General features: G+C 41.7%; 1 protein-coding gene across 1 annotated transcript in view; it reads left to right on the top strand.

Annotated features, from left to right (window-relative positions):
- Positions 1-21,570, top strand: part of LRRC51 (leucine rich repeat containing 51) — a 369,001-nt gene that overhangs the window by 279,502 nt on the left and 67,929 nt on the right. Inside the window, exon 4 of the mRNA XM_044073019.1 lies at positions 7,755-7,903. Coding sequence (XP_043928954.1) covers positions 7,755-7,903 — 149 coding nt within the window. The remainder of the gene's footprint in view (positions 1-7,754; positions 7,904-21,570) is intronic.

The raw sequence follows: 21,570 nt of genomic DNA, 5'->3' as shown, positions 1-21,570 counted from the left end.
TCATCTTGAATAAAGGTTGAATAGGTACTACATCATTCAGGCCCTTCCCCATATTAGCTGTCAGCTTAATGATCCATTTTGTCTCCATTGCATCTGTCCTAATTCTTACATCACCCATTCTCATTCCTGGTACATTTTTAGCAATAGTAAGTAATTGATAATAAAGTGAAGGTCCCATCTGAGAAGTATGTTTCGCTAAAGCATTGGTTAATATATTATTATATATATATATCATAAAGATGCTCTCTTATCCTAAGTCTAAACATTCTGTCCATTTTACCTATATAAAATGCACTACACAGCTGACACACAGCCATGTAGACTATATGTTCAGAATTACAATTACCATTAACCTTAAAACAAAATCCTTCCCTAAATCTGGATGTTTAAAGCAAACCTCTGAATTAATATATATACATTGGTTGCATTTCCTACGTGGGCTAGTACAATACTTATCAACCTGTGCTTTCTTATTTTTGTCAGGGTAACATAACATGTTGTTCATGTTCTTCATATTCTTAAACTGAAATTTTGGGGGTGGGACCTACAGTCTCCCTCACTGTAGGATCCATCATTAAAATAGACCAATATTTTCTATATACCCCCCCAAATGGGCTTTACATTGTTAGTATACCGAACAGGTACTCTTAACCTACTTTCATTTAAATCACTACCTTTACTATGTCTCTTATTTTGTATACTCTGTTCAGAAAAATAAGGTTGAGCTGAGGTCGTTCTCAAAGACCTAACATTCTCCATAACATTGGAAATGCCCATATGATTATATCTCCTTTTGACTAATTTACAGTCTAGCTCTTACAATTCTACATTAAAAGCTGTTGAACAGGTATTTAACCTAGATGCTCCCATACTCTGACCTTTAATTACATTGTTAAACACATATTGGGGATGCATGCTGGTCTTATGTAACAACGTGTTCCTATAGCATTCTTTTCTATGTAGACTAGTGTTAACCTTATTTTCATTGTCAATGGTAATAAGCACATCTAGGAAACTCATTGATTCTCTTGCAAAATTCAGGGTAAACCTTAGAAATGCAGTTGAAGTATTCAAATATTCATAAAAACAATACAGTTGTTCTTCGTTGCCTTCCCATAAAAAGAAAAGGTCATCTACAAATCTACGGTATAACTTGACTTTCATTCTGTATGGACCTTCTAATATATGTTCCCTTTCTCATATGGCCATGACTAGGTTGGCATAGCTATTGGGACACGAAGTGCCCATAGTTACGCCATCCCTCTGCCAATACACCTGTTCATCAAACACAAAAATGTTGTGCTCTAAGATCACCTCCGTCAAAAAGGTGCACAAATCAATAGTGCTTCCATCTAGTTGTGTTTTCTGTAGGAAGGCTCTTAACATCTCTATGCCTTTTAGATTTGGAATTTTGGTAAACAAGGATTGAACATCCATTGTAACCATTAGAGTACCTGTTGATAGTTTCCCTTTACAAAACTTATATAAACCATTGACAAAATCTTTGGTATCTTTCACTACAACATCATATAAATCTAAATAAGGTCCAATTTTTCTCTCTAAAAAATATAGACTGTGGTTCGGTACTCCAACCCCGTTCCGAGACAATGGGTCTCATTGGTCAATCTTCAGCATTCTTATGAACCTTAGGTAAACCTTGTATACTTGGTAGTATTGGATTATGAACAATCAAATATTGTAGCAACTTAGAATCTATTAAACCCAATGTAAACACACAGCTAAAGCACAATTTATACTATGTACCATTTTTTCTATATCAACCATGGTTATTTTGCTATATATCTCTCTGTATCATTCAAAAATTATTGCATTTTGTTAAAATAATAAATGTGGTCCATCACTACGATGGGTCCTCCTTTATCGGCTAGGCGAATACATATAGACATGTCATTTTGTAAGTCAAACAAAGCCATTCTCTCTTCAGTTGTCATATTAAAAAAGTGACTTCTATGAAAGCTAACATCATTATAGAATCTTCTTTCGGCTTTTCCCAGTTAGGGGTTGCCACAGCGGATCACCTGTCCGCTCATGATTGGCAGTGGAGTTTTACAGTGTCGAATTGCCAGCCTGGCGCCCAACCTTCCACAGAAGGCACACACACACACACACACACACACACACACACGCACTCACACCTATGGCCAATTTAGAGTGTCCAATCCACCTGCAGCATGTCTTTGGGATGTGAGAGGAAACCGGAGCACCGGGAGGAAACCCACGCGACCACAGGGAGGACATGCAGACTCCCGACAGAAGGCACCCCAGCCGAGGATCGAACCAGAGAACCTCTTGCTGTGAGGCAACAATGCTAACCACTGCACCACCGTGGCCGCCCTAACATCATTATAGAATAACTTATAAATATCATCAGTACATGCCTTCTCAAATGCTGTTAAAACAATGTTATTATTGGAACAAATAAACTCGATTTAGAAAAGACATCCATACAGACTTCAGAACGATTCTTCATAACATGACTAGTATCAGTTTCATAGATGCTTTTTAGAGTCACTGACCTTAAAAAAGTTTTCAAGTCCAGTATCACATCTGTAATATCCACTTTCTGTGAAGGTATAAATGTGAGTCCCTTATTGAGTATCTGTAACTCACCCTTCGATAACTGCTTACTGGAAATGTTCCATACAATCAGGTCTGACTCTGTCACATCCTTTTGAGTGTTTGATTCACACCCATTTTTTCTCCTTCTGACTTGTGTTTCAGGCGATTCCTGCTCTTGGATCTCCCCTTTGATTCTCTGTGCGTAGTGTAATTGGAAAAGGATATATATGCACATTTCCTCTTTCATCAGGCTCAAGAAGAGAAGGCTTAGGAAATGAAAGCAAAGGGGTATAACTTAACATGCATTTTTAAAGGTAGATTTATGCTTTATTTTGTAAACAGTTTTGTGTTTACCCCCTTTTTATGTGTATGTATGTGATAGAGATATGTATATTTTATTGTATTTTATTTTTGCATTTTTTGCATTTTTATTCAGATGTAGTCATGTCATGTGTCTTTAAGAATTTGTGTCTAATTATTCAATTAATCACATGATGGTTTTTAGTATAAAATAAGGGCTTTTTATGGTTGTCAATGTCTGATGAAGCAGTAATGATTACTGTGAAAGCGCTCACTTTCAAATAAATTGTTGGTTAGTCTGCTATTTGCGATGCCTCACCTATTTTTGCTATGGTACATGAAGCATATTTTCCCTGTTGTGAAGGAAGCTCAACGTGAATGGCAGGATTTCACGCGTGGTTTATTTAATGCTTTGATGCCACCCCAAGGGGTCTCTGTTACTGTGCCTGCCTGGTCTTCCATTCCACTCAAGAGGCCTAGGGAATTGTTTTCCCCAGATGAGGATCTGCAGTCGGGGTGAATCCCTGGCTTATTCTTCCCAGATCCCTTCCCCCTTCACTATGGTTTAGAGGAGGAGGAGGATTCCTTAAGTCCAGATTCCTCTTTGGAAGAGCTCTCCTTTGGGGATACCATTGCCCATATGATGAACTATTTTAAGTGGGATTGTTCTCAATTCCCAGATATTCAAATAAGGAATTATGAGATCCTACAGATGGAATCTCCCAAATCATATGCTCTTCCTCATGTCTCGTGGCAGCTTCGGTAGCTCCTGATTCTCAGCCTCCTGCACCAAAGAACCTATCTGGCTTCGTAGATGCTGGAGGCTGAGGGTTGTAAATTTCTTCATAAATGCCCTTCTACTGACCCTTCTGTAGTGTCAGTCTCTTTTGACAAACATCCAAGTTGTTGCTTGGTTGTAGGGCCATGAAAAGGTTGGGCAAGAATGTTTACACTGCTACCACTTTGTCATTTAGGGCCATTAACTACCAGACCCACATGACATGGTATGTATTGGATGTCCTTTATCAGATTTCTAAGATCATTACTAACCTTCCTCACTCTGAGGGAAAGGCTTTGGTCCTTTTCCTGCTGGGATGCACTTCACAAGTTGCCCACTATTCAATCAAATGCAGCTATGATGCAGCTGATGAATTTTCCAGGGCAGCTGCCTTTAGTTCAGTTATGAGGCTTCATCCCCAGGCTTTGCCTGATGACATTAAGACCAATTTTTTGGATGCTTCTTTGGATAGCACTCAGGGTTTATTTAATGCTTTGATGATCTTGAAGCCATGTATCTGCTGCTGCTGACCTTTTTCAGCTCCCTCCAGGATAAGGGCAAAGCCTTGCAGGAGCTGTAACATGATTTTGTTTCTCCCATCCCTAAATTTCAGAGGAACTATTCCTCTAAGTTTTCCTTTGCTTGTTGGTAATCTCAACCTCCTCCCAAGGGTAAGATGGGTTATAGATGAGTGCCTCATGCTAAGTCTGCTAGAAATTGCCTCTCAGCAGCCTTCTTTTCAGGACAAGCCTGATTTTATTTGACAGCTTGCTTCATCCCTCCCACGGCCAGGTTCTCTTGTCCCTCTGTCTTTTCCAAATTGGCTATGAATCACTTCATACTCTGGTTTTGTCCGTCATAGATATTTCATGATTTGGAAGTCTCTTTCTCCCTTTTCAGGCATTTCTCAACCTCCTCAGGAGCAACTTTTTCTGTTCCCAGAGGTTCTTCACTCTCTTTTGACTGGGGGCACTGTTCAAGCTGTCCCGCCAGGTAGGGAAGGGACTTTATTCCAGAATGTTTTTGGTCCCATGAAGGTAGGGCACATGAAGACTAATTTTGGATTGTTCCCTGCTGAATGCCTTTCCCAAGATTACTTCCTTTCAGATGTTATTCCTTTAGATGTTGTTTCTGTTTCTTCTTCTTCTTCTTCTTCTTCTTCTTCTTCTTCCACAGGCCTTTTCAGTATTTCTGGATCTCAAAGATGTATATTTTCACATCTCCATCCGTCCTTTTTTCAGGAAATTTTTAAATTTTTCTCTCTCTTTCTTGAATTTTCATTTCTTTGCTTTTGTCTGGTGGCCTCTCTACTGCCTCAAGGGTAGTCACTAAATGCCTTGTTCCTGTCATTGTTTTTTGCAGTATTCGAGGTATTCAGATTTTCCCTGTCTAGATGACCTGCTTATTCAAGCTTTTTTCCCAGCAGCCTGCTTCAAGATTTCCAGTTTACAGGTTATCTGTTACACAGTCTGGGGTTCACCACAAACCTCCAGAAATCAAGTTCTGACACCTTCCCAGGATCATATTTTTCTCAGCTGCAGGCTTCAGACTCTTCATCTCTGCCTACCCCAAGGCTCTTTCTTTAATAACCTTTTTCCAGTCTCTTATTCATCTGGCATCTGTCATGGCCAGGGAATTTCTCAGGGTCTTGAGATTCATGGTCTCCACCATTCCCATGTTCTCTCTCACCAGGCTGCATATGAAGAAACTTCAGTGGCACCTTAAATCGGTGTGGCTTCAACACTGCCACCCCTGGAGTTCCTGGTACATTATCTTCCCTCTTTCAGTCTCAATCTTCAGTGGTGGGTTCATCAACTTTCAACCCAGGGCTTCATTTTCAAGCTCTTGTACCCAGGGCTCTTTACAGATGCCTCAGACAGGGGATAGGGGTACCTTCTCTAGCCACCTAAAGGTTCAGGGTCTCTGGCCTCCTCATCAGGGAGACCATATCAACATAAAAGAGATGAGGGCTCTGCTTCTGGCTATACAAGCCTTCCATTCTCTATTTTATCCCTAGCTCATTAAAGTTTTCACAGACAATACAACAATGATGTGGTATGTCAACAAGCAGGGGACACAAAGTCCTCTCTTCTTTGCCCACTAGATCTTCAGGTCTGTGATCTAGCAATCCAGTATCAATTCCTTCAGAGCACAATATAGTGGCAGACTCCTTGAGCAGGTCCAGCGCACAAGCTCATGAATGGATGCTTCACAGATATGTGTTTCTGGACATTGTCCATCAGTGAGGTATTCCCTCAGGTAGATCATTTTGCCTCCCCTCTGAACAGATAACTTTCTCTATTCTGTTCCAGAGTCCCAAGTCCTGTCTTGGAAGGTAGACACCCTGTCTTTTCCTTGGAAGGGGATGTCTCTGTACACCTTTCTCCCTTCCTCTGTTACCTCGAGTTCTGCACAAGATCAAGCAGGACTCACCCAAAATCTTACTGACAAATCAATTTTTCTCAGACAGCACTGGTTCTCCCTTCATTTTTACTTGGCCAGGGTCAGTCACCACAAGTTACCTCACTGGGTAGATCTTTTTACACAAGGCAAGGGGTCTCTTATCCATCCTCACTTGCCCACTCTTAGAATGACACTATGGGTGATGGGGTTTTGATCCCTTTTAGGCACCTGTTTTCTGAGGATGTGCTTTGGGTTCTGTAGGAGGCCAGGAAACCCATTACCAGGAAATCATATACTTCCAAATGGAAAATATTTTCTGTCTGGTGCTTCTCTCACCATCAGGATCCTTTGGTTCTCTCTGATTTGTGTGATCTTCTCTATTGGCTAGGTTGGCATATTCCTCAGTGAAAGCTGACTTGTCAACAATTACTGCTTGTCTGCCCTTGAATTCCCCTCTGGCCTCCTAGTTTGAGGTGAAGCAATTTATTAAAGGTGTCCTTTATATCAGGCCTCCCAGGAAGCCTATTCCATCATCTTGGGACCTCAGTTTTTTACTTGAAAAATTGACCCAGCTTCCTTTTGAGCCTGCTTCCTCAGCTTCTTTGCACCATTGTACTTGTTCTGCTTTTGGCTCTTACTTCAGCCAAGTGTGTATCAGAACTTTAGGCTCTCATGGCTATTCCTCCTTTTTTTAGTTTTCCATAGAGACAGGGTGTTTCTTCATACTAATCCTACTTTTATGCCCATGGTGTTCAATGAGTTGTCCCTTAATCAGTTTATTCATCTTCATTCCTTTTTGCCTTCTCTGCAGTCTGCCAGTGAGAAGCTTCTTTACACTATAGATTTGCATAGATAACTCAGATATTATTTAGATAAAACTAATTTTTTTGCAAATCTGAGCATAGATAGCTCAGATATTATTTAGTTAAAACTAAACTTTTTTGCAAATCTGAACAACTTTTTGCTTCTTTTCATCCTAGGACTTTGGGTCTGGCTGTTTCTAAGCAACACATCTCCTGGATTAATAAGGCCATTTCCTGCTTCTTTTCACCCCAGGACTTTGGGTTTGACTGTTTCTAAGAAACACATCTCCTGGATTAATAAGGCCATTTCCTTTTGTTATTCTTTTCATGATAAACATCTTTCCTCATCTGTAAAAGCACATTCTTCTAGAGCAATTGCCTTCTCTAGTGTCTTCTACAAAGGTCTGGATATCAATTCTATCCTTGAGGCTGCTACTTGGTCCTCTCTTCATACTTTCACTAAACATTACAAGTTGAATGTTGTTTTCATGGTCAGAGCAGGCTTTGCCAGGGCTAACCTACATGGGTTTTGGAGGATTATTCTCTGCCTTCCTTCTCCCAGGCATCCTCATGAGCTCTTGTACTCTCCATTAGGTGAAGAGTACTGCAACAGTGAAGAGAAGGATATCTACTGTTATGGTAAGATTTTACAGATCTGTACTTTCTAGCCATTTGAGCTTCTGTAGTGTTAAGCAGTGGTGTGAATGGTAGGATGCATTAACTGCAAACTTGGCTATTTTGTTAAAGCATACTTGACATGTTATTATTATTATTATTATTATTATTATTATTATTATTATTATAACAACATTGTTTTCTCTTGCCATTTAAAGGATGCTACATATTATCACAAAATGATATTCCATTATTTCATCCCCATCATGTTCCAGGTCCTGACACAGTACCCTGAACTTCAAGTTTTGAATCTACATGGAAATAGCATTGCCAAACTTTCTGAAGTTGATAAGCTGGGTGCACTGCCCAACTTGAAGAGACTGACACTCCATGGGAACCCCATTGAAACAGAAAAGGGATATAGGTATGTGCAGTGTGTAATGGATTGATTGTCTTTTATACAGAATCAACCACTGTCAAATTTCTTTGTGACTAAAATGGGAGTCATATAATTAACAGCTCATGACAGTCTTCACTGTATCACATTTTTGTTTTCTCGTCACCATGAACCACAAAACCAGGTGTGCAAGCAAAAGTACAATAACACCTCAGAAAAATTAGTTTTAAATTAGTTTTAACAACTTTTTTCCCCCACAAAAGTAAAAAGTAACTCTCCTAATTAGAGTTACTAAAAGACACAATAGTCAATAAAACTAGTTATTTGATGTTGTTAATCTTTCCATTCATCACTGATGGGTCGGCCTCATTACCATGCTCACGCCAGCCAAAAAAACACTTGAGCTAAGTTTCTACCCAGAATGCCCTTCTCCCTGTTACCTCATATCTCATTTGCCACATAGCCGTAAAGCCGCGTTTCAGCCGAGCTTTCAGCTAAGTGGAACTTTGATATTTGTGTGAAAGTTATTCTAAATCTTCATATTTTATTGAGCGATTAGTATTTCTAGAGTGTTTTCTTCTGTCTGATCGTATTTTTTTCTTCTCTACTCTACCTGTATTACCGTTGGTAAACTTTTAAGTACCATTGTTGGTACCTCCCTTACCCTTGTGATATTCTTTCAATACCATTGCTGGTATTGTCGTCAGTGTTTCACCTATTGGCTTTAGTTTTAGTAAGTTGTTTTCTTTCTTCTCTACACATCTGTATTGATAATTGTGACTTCTTTGAATGTTGTTTGACTAACTGGATCACACTGTTGGCCTGTACTGTCTCTTTCTAAACATGTTGGATAAGAAGGGTACTTCAGGTTTTATCATTGTGCTTCAAGTAATGGCAAGTTACCTAATAGTGATTCTCACGATGACTGTGTGTACTGTTTGGGAGTGCCCCACCTTTCGGTGCAGCCTCCATGTGACATTTGTCAGAGTTTCAGTCAATGCACTCTTAATGAGTGCAAAAATAAACTGATTCTGAAAGGGTTACTCAAGTCTCCCTTTTCAGAGGCCTTTTCTGCGATGGAGGTCTCAACCCCTCCTACTAAAGACAAAAAGAGGTCCCACTCGGTTCCCTCCTCACCATTGGGTGATCAGGGCAAGCCTGTAAAATCTAAGGTCCCAAAGTTGTCTTCGGAGCATAAATCTGCTTTTACAGCTTCGTCTTCCTTGGCTCCCAGCATCTCGAAACCTTCGATACCGGTGCCAATTTCGGCACCGGTCCTGCCTTCGGCACAAATTATAGACCTTACTATGCCTATTTTGACTTCGGCACCTGCGGCCACTTCGGCTCAGGGCACACCTTTGACCATTTTGGAACAAACGTTTTGGCTACGAGTGCCACTTCGGCACCAAGTGTTGTACCGACTTCACTGGAATTGACTCCTCTACTACCAGTCTTGAAACATGAGACTTCGGTGCTGGCAGACCTTGCACCATGGACCTGATACTCCCCTTCCATAGATCTGTTTCTGGGCTAAGTCTATAGCCCTTTCATTGAACATCCTGACTCTCTGTCTGGAATATCCACTAGATCCACCAGGCGCCTGTCTGAACATGATGTGGTGCATCTTGTGGACCAGCTGTTGTTAGCCAGGGGCATACCTACGCTTTCTAAGACCCATCCACCTGCAGGATTTGGGTTGGCTTATCCACGGACTCCATCTTACACTCCTCCTTTGACCATTCCGGTTCTGAAGCCCTCTGCTCCGACATCCTTCTTGAAACCGACCACCTCGGCACGTACAGTGCATCTCACTCTGGCTCCGAGTTTACCCCTTTGGTCTTCGGTTTCTGCGGAACCAGTCCTTCCTCAGTCTGGAGACTGGAGGACGGGTAAGTCAACCCGTGGCACGGAGCCGTCTTTCTCCTCAGTTCCATCCTCTGTGCTGATAGCCGCGTTTTGCACCAATCCTGCTTGAGGCTCCAACTGTGGGGGCAGGCTCATTGGAGTGGGGTGTGAGGTTATGTGGTTGTCTTTCTCGGTTCAAGGCTCACATCCCTCTTTGGGCAGGCCTGCCTTCTGCCCGATGGAGAGGGCTCTTGCTTCTGGCAGCACCCCTTTGATGTCGGAACCCCAGTTTTCATCCCCTGACCTACAGCTGTCACAGACCACCTCTCCGGGACACCGGGCAGAAAAGCTGCAGGACACCCCTGTTCAGGGTACCCGCTCTTCTGAGTCCTCCTCAGAGACACCCCTGAGGAGCCCCCTCGGAAGAGGACGTGCAAGAGGAGTCCTTAACTGAAGACACAGATTACGATGATGTTGAAGGGTCCTCTCAGTTGCCTCCTGATGATGTCTCTTTCGAAGACATCCTGGAAATACTTAAGCAGAGAGGTGACTGGAAGCCCTCCAACCCTTTGTCTGAGGAGTATGCGTTCCTGCAGGCTTTTCGTGCCCAGTCTTCTACCTCTTGGGTGATGCTGCCTGCCGATGAACTCATTTAGCTTGTCGTGCAGCACACTTGGAAGAACCCTGATTCCAATGAGGCAATCCCTCGGAGACCAGACAAAATTCTTTCCCCTCCTGAGGAGAACCCTGTTGGCCCAAAGGGTTACCAGTTGATGCTATGATGGTGGCGGCGGCCACGAAAAAGGATTTGGCTGAGGAAAGTTCCTGTGTCCATCCACCCAACAGGGAGTCCAGGGTGGTGGACAGACTTGGGAAGCATGTTTTTGCATCAGGGACCTTTGCTATATGGTCCCTGAACTATTTGGCACATTTTACGAGACTCCAGAGGGACTTGATCTCTGAACTCTCTGGGATTCTCGCAGGACAGTTGTATGATGAGGTCAGGGACAAAATGGCCTTGCAGCTCGCAACCTTGGAATCAATATCCAACTCGTCCATGAAGTTTCTTTCACATGTGATTGAAGGGGTGGCTAGAGCAGTGGGTTCATGCATTGTCATGAGGTGTCATGCCTGGGTGCGCATTTCTGACCTCGGGGACCCCTTTAAATCTTCCTTTCTGAATGCTCCCATCGAAGCTTCATCCCTTTTTGGCTCCAAAGTAGAGGTCACTCTAGCCAGATGTGAGCAAGACGGAAAGACCCTGTCTGCCATAGGCCTATGGTTTTCCCAGTCCTCAATGTACCTTCTCCAGGAATCATAGGAGTGGAAAAATGTGGCACAAAAAAATCTAAGGGTCCTTTCCGTGCCGCATGTGGTGATGATACCCTCAGGGGCAGAGGGGGTAACAATTCTGGAAGACGTCCCTACAGAGGCAGAGGGGGTCCTCATAACCAAGGCTCCAGGGACTCCTTCTCTGGACAGCCTTATCAGCGCTCCTGAGGAGCAGCCTGATTGCTTACCTCTGGAAGCAGTCGGAGGTCATTTCTCTCTGCACCAAGCTGCCTGATAATCCATTACCACCGATCGTTGGGTGCAGAGTATCATCACCAGAGGTTACACCATTCCCTTTCTTGTCAGCCAAACCTTCCAAGAAAACTTCCCGACATTCCAACCAGTCAAAGAGAAGAAGCAGCTTCAGAACCAGTCCCACCAGACCAACATGCATCCTGATTCTACTCAAGATTCTATTTGGTGCCAAAAAAGACAGGGGACTGGAGACCAATTTTGGATCTCAGCAGCTTAAACAAGTCTGTCACCCAAACCAAATTCTGGATGGTCACGGTTCAGTCCATTCTCCCTTTTTTAGGGAAGGTGAGTGATTGGATATGCTCGTTAGCACTCCGGGATGCATATTACCACATCAAAATGGACAAATGCTCCAGGAGTCTGCTTCGCTTCCAGCTAGGGGCCAGTCATTATCAATTTCGTGCCCTGCCGTTCAGTCTCTCTGCAGCCGCTAGAGTGCTCATGAAGTGCATGGCAGTGGTCACAGCTCACTTGAGACTACAAGGATTCCGGGTGTTTCCATATCTGGATGACTGGCTCCTCACCGCCCCCACTAAGCACCTTCTGGTAACAGCACTGCATTATACTTTCTCCCTCTGGCCAAATTGTTGGGAATAACAATTCATTGGGAGAAGTCAAACCTTACTCCTACACAATGAATAGAGTTCATTGGAGCAGTGTTCAATACTCAGTCCTGTCTAGTACCACTCCCAGTTCACAGACACTACTTTCTGAGGCTTCAGCTCCGAGTGATACTCTCTCAAACAAAAGTCTCAGCAAGAGAAGTTCTTCAGGCTCTGGGTTCTATGGCAGCTGCGATCCTGAGAGTGCCTCTAGTGAAACTACATATGCGGATCCTGCAATGGCTCCTTCTTTGTCAATGATTCACAAACTATCACCCCCTCCATTACCAGATTCGAATAACCAACTCCTGTAAACAGAACTTCCTTTGGTGGATGAGGCCAGACGTAAAACTTTGGAGTCGCCCATTTCAATCCCTTCAGCCCAGAGCCATCGTGACCACGGATGCTTCTCTGATTGGGTGGGGGGGGGTCATTTCCAGGGGAAGACAGTCCAAGGCACATAGTCCACCTCAGAGGCCCACCTGCATATCAGTGTTCTGGAACTGAGAGCTGTGCTGTTAGCATTGCTGGTCTTTCATTCACCTTTCAATTGCGATTCAGTCAGACAATATGTCAGTGGTCTGGTATATCAACAAACAAGGAGGAACCAAGTCCTACCCCTTATGTCGAGAAGCCATAAGAATTTTGCAGTGGGCGATAGCTTCCAACTGCTTTCTGATAGCAATGCATATCCCGGGGAGCTCCAACGTGATTGTGGACAAATTGAGAAGATGCATCCTCATGCCTCATGAGTGGTCTCTCAACCCTGAAGTGGCAGCAGAAATCTTCAGCCACTGGGGCCAGCTTTGCTGCGAACTCTTCGCCTCCCCATCAAACAAGTGCAGCAGCTATTTCGCCCTACTTCTCCCGGATGGGGAGTCACCGAGGGACACTCTAATCAACGATTGGCCCACGGGACTTCTTTACACTTATCCTCCCGTCCCTCTGATTCCTCAATTTCTAAAGAAAGCTGTTTGGTTGAGATGTAAGGTGATCCTCATAGCTCCATTCTGGCCTTGACAGGTTTGGTTCCTCTTTCTTTGGCCTCACCTAATTTACCCGCCATGGATTCTGGACCCTCTACCAGATCTAATTACTCACACCCAAGGGTTGAGTCACCCAACTTTGTCCAGTCTCAAGCTGAGTGCTTGGTTTCTCCACTTCCATTAGTTGCCAGGCAGGCTAATCTCTCCTCGCCTGTTCGAGACATCATTCTGGCCTCTCATAAACCATCCACCAGAAAACTATATCAGGATAAATGGAAAAGGTTCTCCATCTGGTCTAAGGATAACATGCTAGACCCTTATTCAGCTCCAGTAACTGTGGTACTTCAATACCTGGCTAAGTTTTTTGATAATGGAGCCTCTGCCTCTTCTGTACAAGTACACCTAGTGGCAATTTCTAATTTCCACAATGGTATAGATGGCACTCCTCTTATCTCTTTACACCTTTGCAAGCCCTTCCTCAAGGGAACCTTTCATATCAGGCCTCCTGTCAGACAGCCTGTGGAACCATGGAACCTCACTTAGTCTTTCAGTCTTTGACTCAAAAACCTTTTGAACCTGCTGTGAAGTGTGACCTAAAGTTTTTGTCCTGGAAATCCATGTTTTTAGTAGCCATCACATCTGCCAGAAGGGTCTCCGCGCTACAGGCTTTGTGTATCAAGAGGCCGTGTCTGGTCTTTCATAAAGACAGAGTATCACTTTGGACGAATCCATCCTTCCTTCCCAAAGTTGTTTCTGAAGTCTCCATAAACTAGACTATTGATTTACCTGGGTTCTTTCTGAATTTTGCCAGTAGAGGAGAGTACTGCCTTGATTCCTTAGACTTACATAGATAATTGAGATTTTACCTAGACAGGACCAAACCTATCCGTAAATCCGAATAGCTTTTCATCTCCTTTTCTGGGCCCAGAATGGGAGAGGGTGTTTCCAAGGTTACATTATCAAAATGGCTAAGGGACTGCATATGCTTCATCTACTTCCTCAGTAACAAACCTATACCAAAAGTTAAAGCTCACTCCACTAGATCTATGGCAACATCTGTAGCTTTCCATTGCAGGGGTTCCATGGATGACATCTGCGCAGCAGCTACTTGGGCTAAGCTTCATACCTTTGTCAGTAATTACAAATTGGACGTGGTCTCCAGAGGGAGAGCTGCCTTCGGCTCAATGGTACTCAGGAATGTTCTTCCATAATGGCCGCCCATGGACCTCAAGGTAGCTTGGGATTCTGTCCCATCAGTGATGAATGAAAAGAAGATTAACAACATCAGATAAAGAAGTTATGTCTTACCATAACATTCCATCTGTGTTGTTCATCTTCTTTCTTTCATCACTTCCCACCTTCCTTCCCCTTCCAAAGGCTCTTGGGGGATGCTTTGGGTTTAAGTGGTGCCCTAGGGTTTTTGCGCAGAAGTGGCCTCAGCTTTACTTCTCTTTCTCTAGCAAACTCGATCTGAGGTAACAGGGAGAAGGGCATTCTGGGTAGAGACTTAGCTCGAGAGTTTTTTTGGCTGGCGCGAGATTGGTAAAGAGGCCTACTCAGTTCCGAGGGCTCAGAACTGAACCCATCAGTGATGAATGAAAGAAGATGAACAACACAGATGGAACATTATGGTAAGACATAATTTCTTTTTTCTTGGCTTAAAGTTTATATTTTCATGGAAAAAGTCCAACTTCTGTATTAAAACATAAGTTTGGAAGTCCCCCCAAAGGGATTTTATCTGCCCAGCAATATAAAGCTGTAGCTGATGGTAGAGCCTTAAAATCCCACAAGAGAAGCATTCAGGAAAGCTCTGAAGGGCTTGGTGCCAAAGCCACTTCTTTTCTACAGCTCAGCTTGACATGAATAACAGTTTGGGTGTGTGGAAGTTGCGCTTGAAGCTTTGGAAGCTGGTCAACTGTTATGTCCTGTGCAGGGTACAACCCACATAGCTAAGGCTTCTGCAGCACTGAGCATTCAAAAGTCTACTGTTATGATAACTTTCCTCACACAACTGTACGTTCCTAAAGGTTTTTTTATTTTAAGAAGCTTCTAGGCACTGAACTGTAGTTCTTATAGGTGAAAAAGAGCCATACATGGTACTGCACAGAGAACACTCTGTTTCATATCAAGTAAGGTGCCAATTTCATGGAAAAGTACTTTTCCTCATGTCATAGCCTTTCTCTGTTGCAGGTAAAGTAAGCTTTGCAATTCAGTAGCCTGTCTTTTCAGGTCTGTGGGCAAGAGAGCCCGCAGGATTTTTTGCAGGGGGGTGCAAACCCAGAGCCCCGCCCACACAGGCCCCCCCCCTCCGCCCACACAGCCTCCCCCGCAGCCCCCCACCCCACCCACTCAGCCATTCCAGTGTCCTATTACTTGGATATTTCTCCCTATTTGTCATAGACACTGTTCAAATCTCTCAGTGTGCATACTGTTTTATGCTTTACTGCAATGATTACAGATATTTGGATTTCATTTACAACTTTTATTTCAAATTTTATAGCACAAACACTGATAGACATTTACTAAACCTAAACAAAGTGATAGTCTTACAGTGAAAACAGACTTAGCATTAAAACGTCTCTACCTTTGAAACCCACATTCACTGAAACAGCATTGAAACTCACTTTCAAAGAAAATGCATCTGGTCAGTGGCGGGGTATGTTTATCTTTGGGCTGTTTTCAAATAATAGGCTCCCTGCACACATTTTTAGAACCACGCAAAAGTTTTTTGATTCACCTTCCTGACTGTATTAATTATAATATATAATAATTGCATTATATTCCTTGTATAATACAGCACCACTTGTTAAAGTGTGTTTTAAATTTATAGTTCTGAACACTTTTCCTGTAAGCAGTGAAACAAACCATATGAACCAATAATGACAAATTGCCCCATTCGGAACATTTCAACCATAAAGGGCCACTCAAACTTCTGTCATGCAATCCACCAATATCAATCAATATGCAGAATCTCTGCAGAAGTAAAAGTCATCTGAATAATTCCACATTAAAGAGATCTGAAACCAATGAATAGGTTGTTGCTAGAAAACAACATTTCATTGTTTCATTTACAAATTCAGTGCCTGTTGCCTTTGAAAAATAAATTGCCTATGTTACATTAAAAGAAATGATAAGCTGGTATATTGCAATAGGGAATGGGTGGCAATATGAAAACAGGTTCATAGTTATTAGGTGTCTCATCAAAAGGAGAACATACTAAGGACTGCACTTGTTAGAGTGTGTTTTAAAATTTATATTTTTGAACATTTTTTCAGTAAGCAGTGAAACAAAACATATGAACCAGTAATGACAAACTGCCCAGTTCAGAACATCTCAACCATAAAAGGCTACACAAACTTCTGTCATTACAATCCACCAATATTGGTCAGTATGCATAATCTCTTCAGAAGTAAGTGATCTAAATAATTCAACATTAAAAAGATCTCAAACTAATGAAGAGATTGTTGCTATAAAACAACTTCTATTTCAGTGTTTCATCTACAAATTCAGTGCCTGTTGCCCTTGAAGAATAAATTGCCTATGTTACATTAAAAGAAATGGTAACCTGGTGTATAACAATATGGAATGGGTGACAGTCTGAAAAAAAAGTTCAAAGTTACTAAGCGCCTCATCCAAAGGAGGGGATACTAAGGACTCCAGTACCCCATCCCTTTAAAATACAAATTTACATGCTGTGGGAGAAGCTAAAGCCCTCTGTATCAAGACGCAAGTATGCAACCTGCTGTTCTACTAACACTGCTTTAAAATTCTATACCACAATAGTGATAACATTTGCTAAACAAAACAGTTGCACATTTTAAACAGACTTAGCATGAGCAGCAGTAAACTTCTCTTCCCTAGAAGCTCACAATTCCTTGAAAATGCACTTGAAAATAAATTCCACCAGCTAACTCTAGGTCATTTCACTCTCCCTCACACACACACACACACACACACACACACACACACACACACACACACACACACACACACACACACACACACACAGCAGTGCAAAGCCTCTGTGTGGCATTGTTTTTTTAGCAACTGAAACATGATGAGAAAATCTGGGAATTGAAACCTGGCTCACCTGAATTCTGTGCAATTGCCTGATAGTAGGAAGAATCCAGTAGATAACACTTGGGTTATTTTATAGACAAGGATTAGTGTTTTCTTTTTCACCTCTCAGTTGCTATAAAGTAATGCAATGCAGAGGATATGTACAGTACATCACGTAGATGTAGGTACTTTGAAATTAACATGCATACCAATGAGACACACATCTATAATTAAATTTACCATAACACTCATTGGTGAAAATCAGTAAATTAATACAATCTGCAAGACAGAGACAGAAATAATATTGAGTTTAAAAAAAAAAATACAATTTTAATACAACTGTTAGGATATATGTACATTACTTGTCAACTCCTTCAGATATAATTTTGTACTGTGATTCTAAAAGATAAAAGCATTAACTTTTTCTGTAATAGCATCAACAACCACTCAAAAAAACACACACAAAGAAAAATGTATCTAGAAATAAGATGATTATCCATCAGCATATCATAATCATAGCATTCTCTTTCATTTATTCTCTTATTCTCTTTCATATCTGCTCTCACTCTCCTCCTTATTCTCCCCTCTCTCGAATCCTCTCTGTCTACCTCTGCCATTCATTCTCTCTCTTGTATGTTGTCCCTCTCTCATTCATTCTTGCACCCTCTGTTCCTTTTATCCTCTCTCTCTCTCTCTCTCTCCCTCTCTTATTCATTCTCTCTTCTTCTCTCATTCATTGTCTTCCTCTCTGTCTCTCATATCCTCTCTCTCATCCATCCTCTCCCTCTCATTCATTTTCTTACTCTCCCGCCCTCTCTCATTCATTCTCACTTTATCTCCGGTATCTCTCGCTCTCTCTCTAAATCATTCTCTGTCTCTCCTGCATCCTCTCCTTCCCTCATTCATTCATGTATCCCTTTTCTCCCTCTCTCTTTTACTTTCTCCCTCTTTCTCTCTCTCCTTCTCTCATTCATTTACTCACAAACAAAAAGTTACAAGCACTCGCAACACTAAAATAATCCAGCAACAATTTCCAGCAGAATAAATAATCTTTGGGTCCTTTAAGCAGAAGACTAAATGGTCAGCTAAAACAAATAAAATATAGCAAGAACTGTAAAAACAGCTCTGACCAGCAAAATGGTACAGTTTGGTAGCCTAAGGCAATCAACAGAAGTTCAAACAATGAAGGGGACAGCTTTGCATTTGCAACTTTTTCCAAAAACCAACTAATTAAAACAGAAACCTAATGTCCAACTATTGCAGCACACCCCATTTCATTGCTGTTTACTTTGGAAACTGAAAATGGCAGTGTTCTTTTCTTTGCTGGCTGAACTCGCCCAATTTACAGAAAAACAAACTGATCACTGAGAGCACTACTACATTGATACCCGAAGCAAAAGCATTACTTGAAGTAAGCTGAAGGACTTAACGTGCACCTGAAGCCATAATCTAAGAAGATGCTTGACAATAGGTAGAATGACTGCAAACTCCTTCAAGAAAATACATATGTCAGGAAACAGTGCCTAAGGCTGAAATGGCATCCAATAGCTTACCTGAAGAAAAAAAAAGAAGCTGTTTGTTCGCGTGCTAAGCAGAAGAAAAGAAAAATTAAACCGGGAACATCCTTGTACGATCTGACAAACCAGTGTGGATCTCTAACAGCAATCCGTGCATCCATTCCTCACCACCAAAAACACAGAAAAACACCTTTCAACATTTCAAATGTAAATATGAAAAATAAAAAATAAAAATGCTGCTTCAATTATTTCCCATTTTTTAAACGCAACTGTAAAACATTTATTGTTGTCTGATCCCAGCTTCCTGATAGCTCGCTTGATTACCCTGACAAGTTCAACCAAAAAAACGTGAACGGTGCCCACCCTTCCCTGCTTAAGGAACCGGAGATGGCAGAAATCTGATAGTAACTTGGTTTGACACTGACACAGCTACATACTACAAGACACTAGGGCCTAGGTGGGAAGCTACTGACAGTTGTCTCAAGTGCGCCGCTTTCACGTTTGGCACCAAGCTTAAAACTGATATTGATTAAAAAAAATACCAGGAGTTTCATTCTTGTGTAACTGTGATCAAGTTAACGTACCTTAAATGCTGTAAACACCACCACCTCATGAATCCAATAATGTGAGCTAAAAGACGTCTTTCTGGTCGCAAAAATCTTTCCTTCAATCTCTGTACTACCACTGTTAATCTGGATAACTCTCCTCAACTGTCAATGTTTGGAAATGGAGATATAGTTTGAGGAGGAACTGAGGCTTATCATGTGATTGCAACCTTCAATAGCATCTCCAGGCTCCAAACCAACAAACGAAGAAGCTTTCACAAAAAAAAAAAAAGAGTAAGTTGAAGTCGAAAAATCTACAGGTTTGCCAGTACATTTTTCGATTTCAACAAATCATCACAGATAAAGTAAGAAAATCCAGGGGGGTGCAAGTACACCCCCTTGCACCTGCCTGCGGGCGCCCTTGTCTGTGAGTAATTTCCATCTGGTACAAACACCAACTACTAGTTTGGTGGGCCAACCATTTATACATCATGTCATATCCCACCCTTATTCTGAGAAGGCAGTCTCTGAAGTCTTTTGCATGATGACATCTCTGACGGCTCTTATTCTGAAAAGGCAATCCCTGAATTCTTTTTTGTGGTGATATCTCTGTGATTTTTTTTTTTTTTTTGAATTTTCTTTCTTGCCAACACATTAAGGAGGAGGGGAAGAGAGATCCTTGGTGGAATTCCTGCAAAAATAAAAAAATAAATAAAAAATAACACTGAAGAAATAGACAGCTGGTAGCTGTTCTTGGGGAAGAATTATCCTGAATTCCCAAACAAGATGAACTTCCCACCCTGGCAGTCCTTTAATCCTTCCAGAAAGGCTGAACCTATATTTCTGTCTTTGGCAATAGATTGTTTCAGACAACTAGGTTCTAAGAATAATCCCAACAAGGTTAACAGATGGCAGTGGAAGTCTCTCCCTTACTTTAGGGCATTCCTCTTCTCCCACCAGATCAGACTTTCCTTTTCCTTCTTGTCATTCAGCGTGTGCTTGCTTGAGATGTGATAGAAGCTGTCCCTCGTGTGCATTTAGGGAAGGGTTTTATTGCAGGATGTTCCTGATGCCAAAGAAAGACTATTATTGGAGACCAGTTCAGTATCTTTCCTTTCTGGATCAGTTTGCGATAATTCCCAAGTGAAAATGCTGTCTTCACAACGTTACCCGTTATTCTCCATCTGATTTTTCTAGTGGCTTTAAATTTAAAAGATGCACATCATCACATTCTGATAGATCCAGATTACAGATGTTTCTTAAGGGTTTTTGTGTCTGGATCACATTATCAGTACTCTATATTGCCCTTTGGTATGTCTACTCCAAGGCTGTTCACAAAGTGTCTGGCTACTGTGATATCCTACTACAAACTGCAAGCTATTTACATTTTTCCATAATTTGATGACTTGTTTATCTTTACATAGTTTTTTTCAGTCAGGAATCTCATCTCCTCCAATGGCTGGGATTTTAAGAGAACATAAAGGTATTGTCTGACTACTTCTCACTGGCTTAGATGTCTCCTAAATACCTTAGTTCAATGAGCTTATCCTCCACAGGAAAAAAAAAAGATCTATATTTAGATCTTTTCCTGAGGTTTTCAACTCAGACATCCATCTCATTAAGGAAATTCCTCAGGATTCTGGATCTTATGGCCTCTGTGACATTCATAATATCTCTTGCAAAACTCCACATGAGAAAAATTCAGAGGTACCTGGAATCTCTCAGGTCCCAGCATCATCAACATTCTCTGACTTTTCAAATTCCAGTTTTGGGATTTGTGAAAAGGGAGATTTTATGTTGGATGCACCAAATTTCTCAAAATCCAAGTCTCCCACTTTCCCTTCCTCTTCCAGCACAGTTAGTCACAACAGATGCCCCAGGCTTAGCATGGAAGCACTATCTATATAAAAGAACAGGGTCTTTGGAAAAAAAAGACAGACCAAAATACACAAACATAAAAGAGATTTTAGCTCTTGTAAATGCTGTCAGTGCTCTCAAACATTTGCAGTCTTCAGGACCTTTTCAAGTGTTAACAGATAACAGAACAGTGATGTACATAAACAAGCAAGAGAGAAAGTATAGTTGTGTACAGTTACCATAAATGTAGATGTTCGAATGTATTCACTGTTGCAGTCATCACATTTGGGTTATCTGCTTGCAGTAGCCCTCAGTCGGCCTGATTAACAAAGTCTTGGGTCCTGTGTTGGTTACTAACCCTTCTTCCGTGACGTCAGGTCGTCAGGGGTATAAAACATGCAACCAACGCCATTACATCAGTTTGTCTTGCCCCAGATGTCAGGTGCCCCCCTGATGGGAAGCAATTAAATCTATAAATATACAATAGTACGCTGGATAACACAACTATGTAACTTTAAACAGGATACACTGGATGATAGAAAGGACGCTGCTCGTACGAGTTATAAAATTTTATTCCACTTCTGACATGTAACACGAAACTGTCAACAAGGTTAAGCGCTTTCAACTGTAATAATCAGTCTTCATCAGAACAATGTATGCATGAATACACTCAGTATATATAGTGACTGTTACTTA

This window comes from Protopterus annectens, chromosome 5.part1 (assembly GCF_019279795.1).
Source record: "Protopterus annectens isolate FY-2018-M chromosome 5.part1, PAN1.0, whole genome shotgun sequence".
In the NCBI taxonomy this organism is placed as follows: Eukaryota; Metazoa; Chordata; order Ceratodontiformes; family Protopteridae; genus Protopterus; species Protopterus annectens.
The sequence above is the reverse complement of the archived record's forward strand: the minus strand, read 5'-3'. Positions and strand labels throughout refer to the sequence as shown.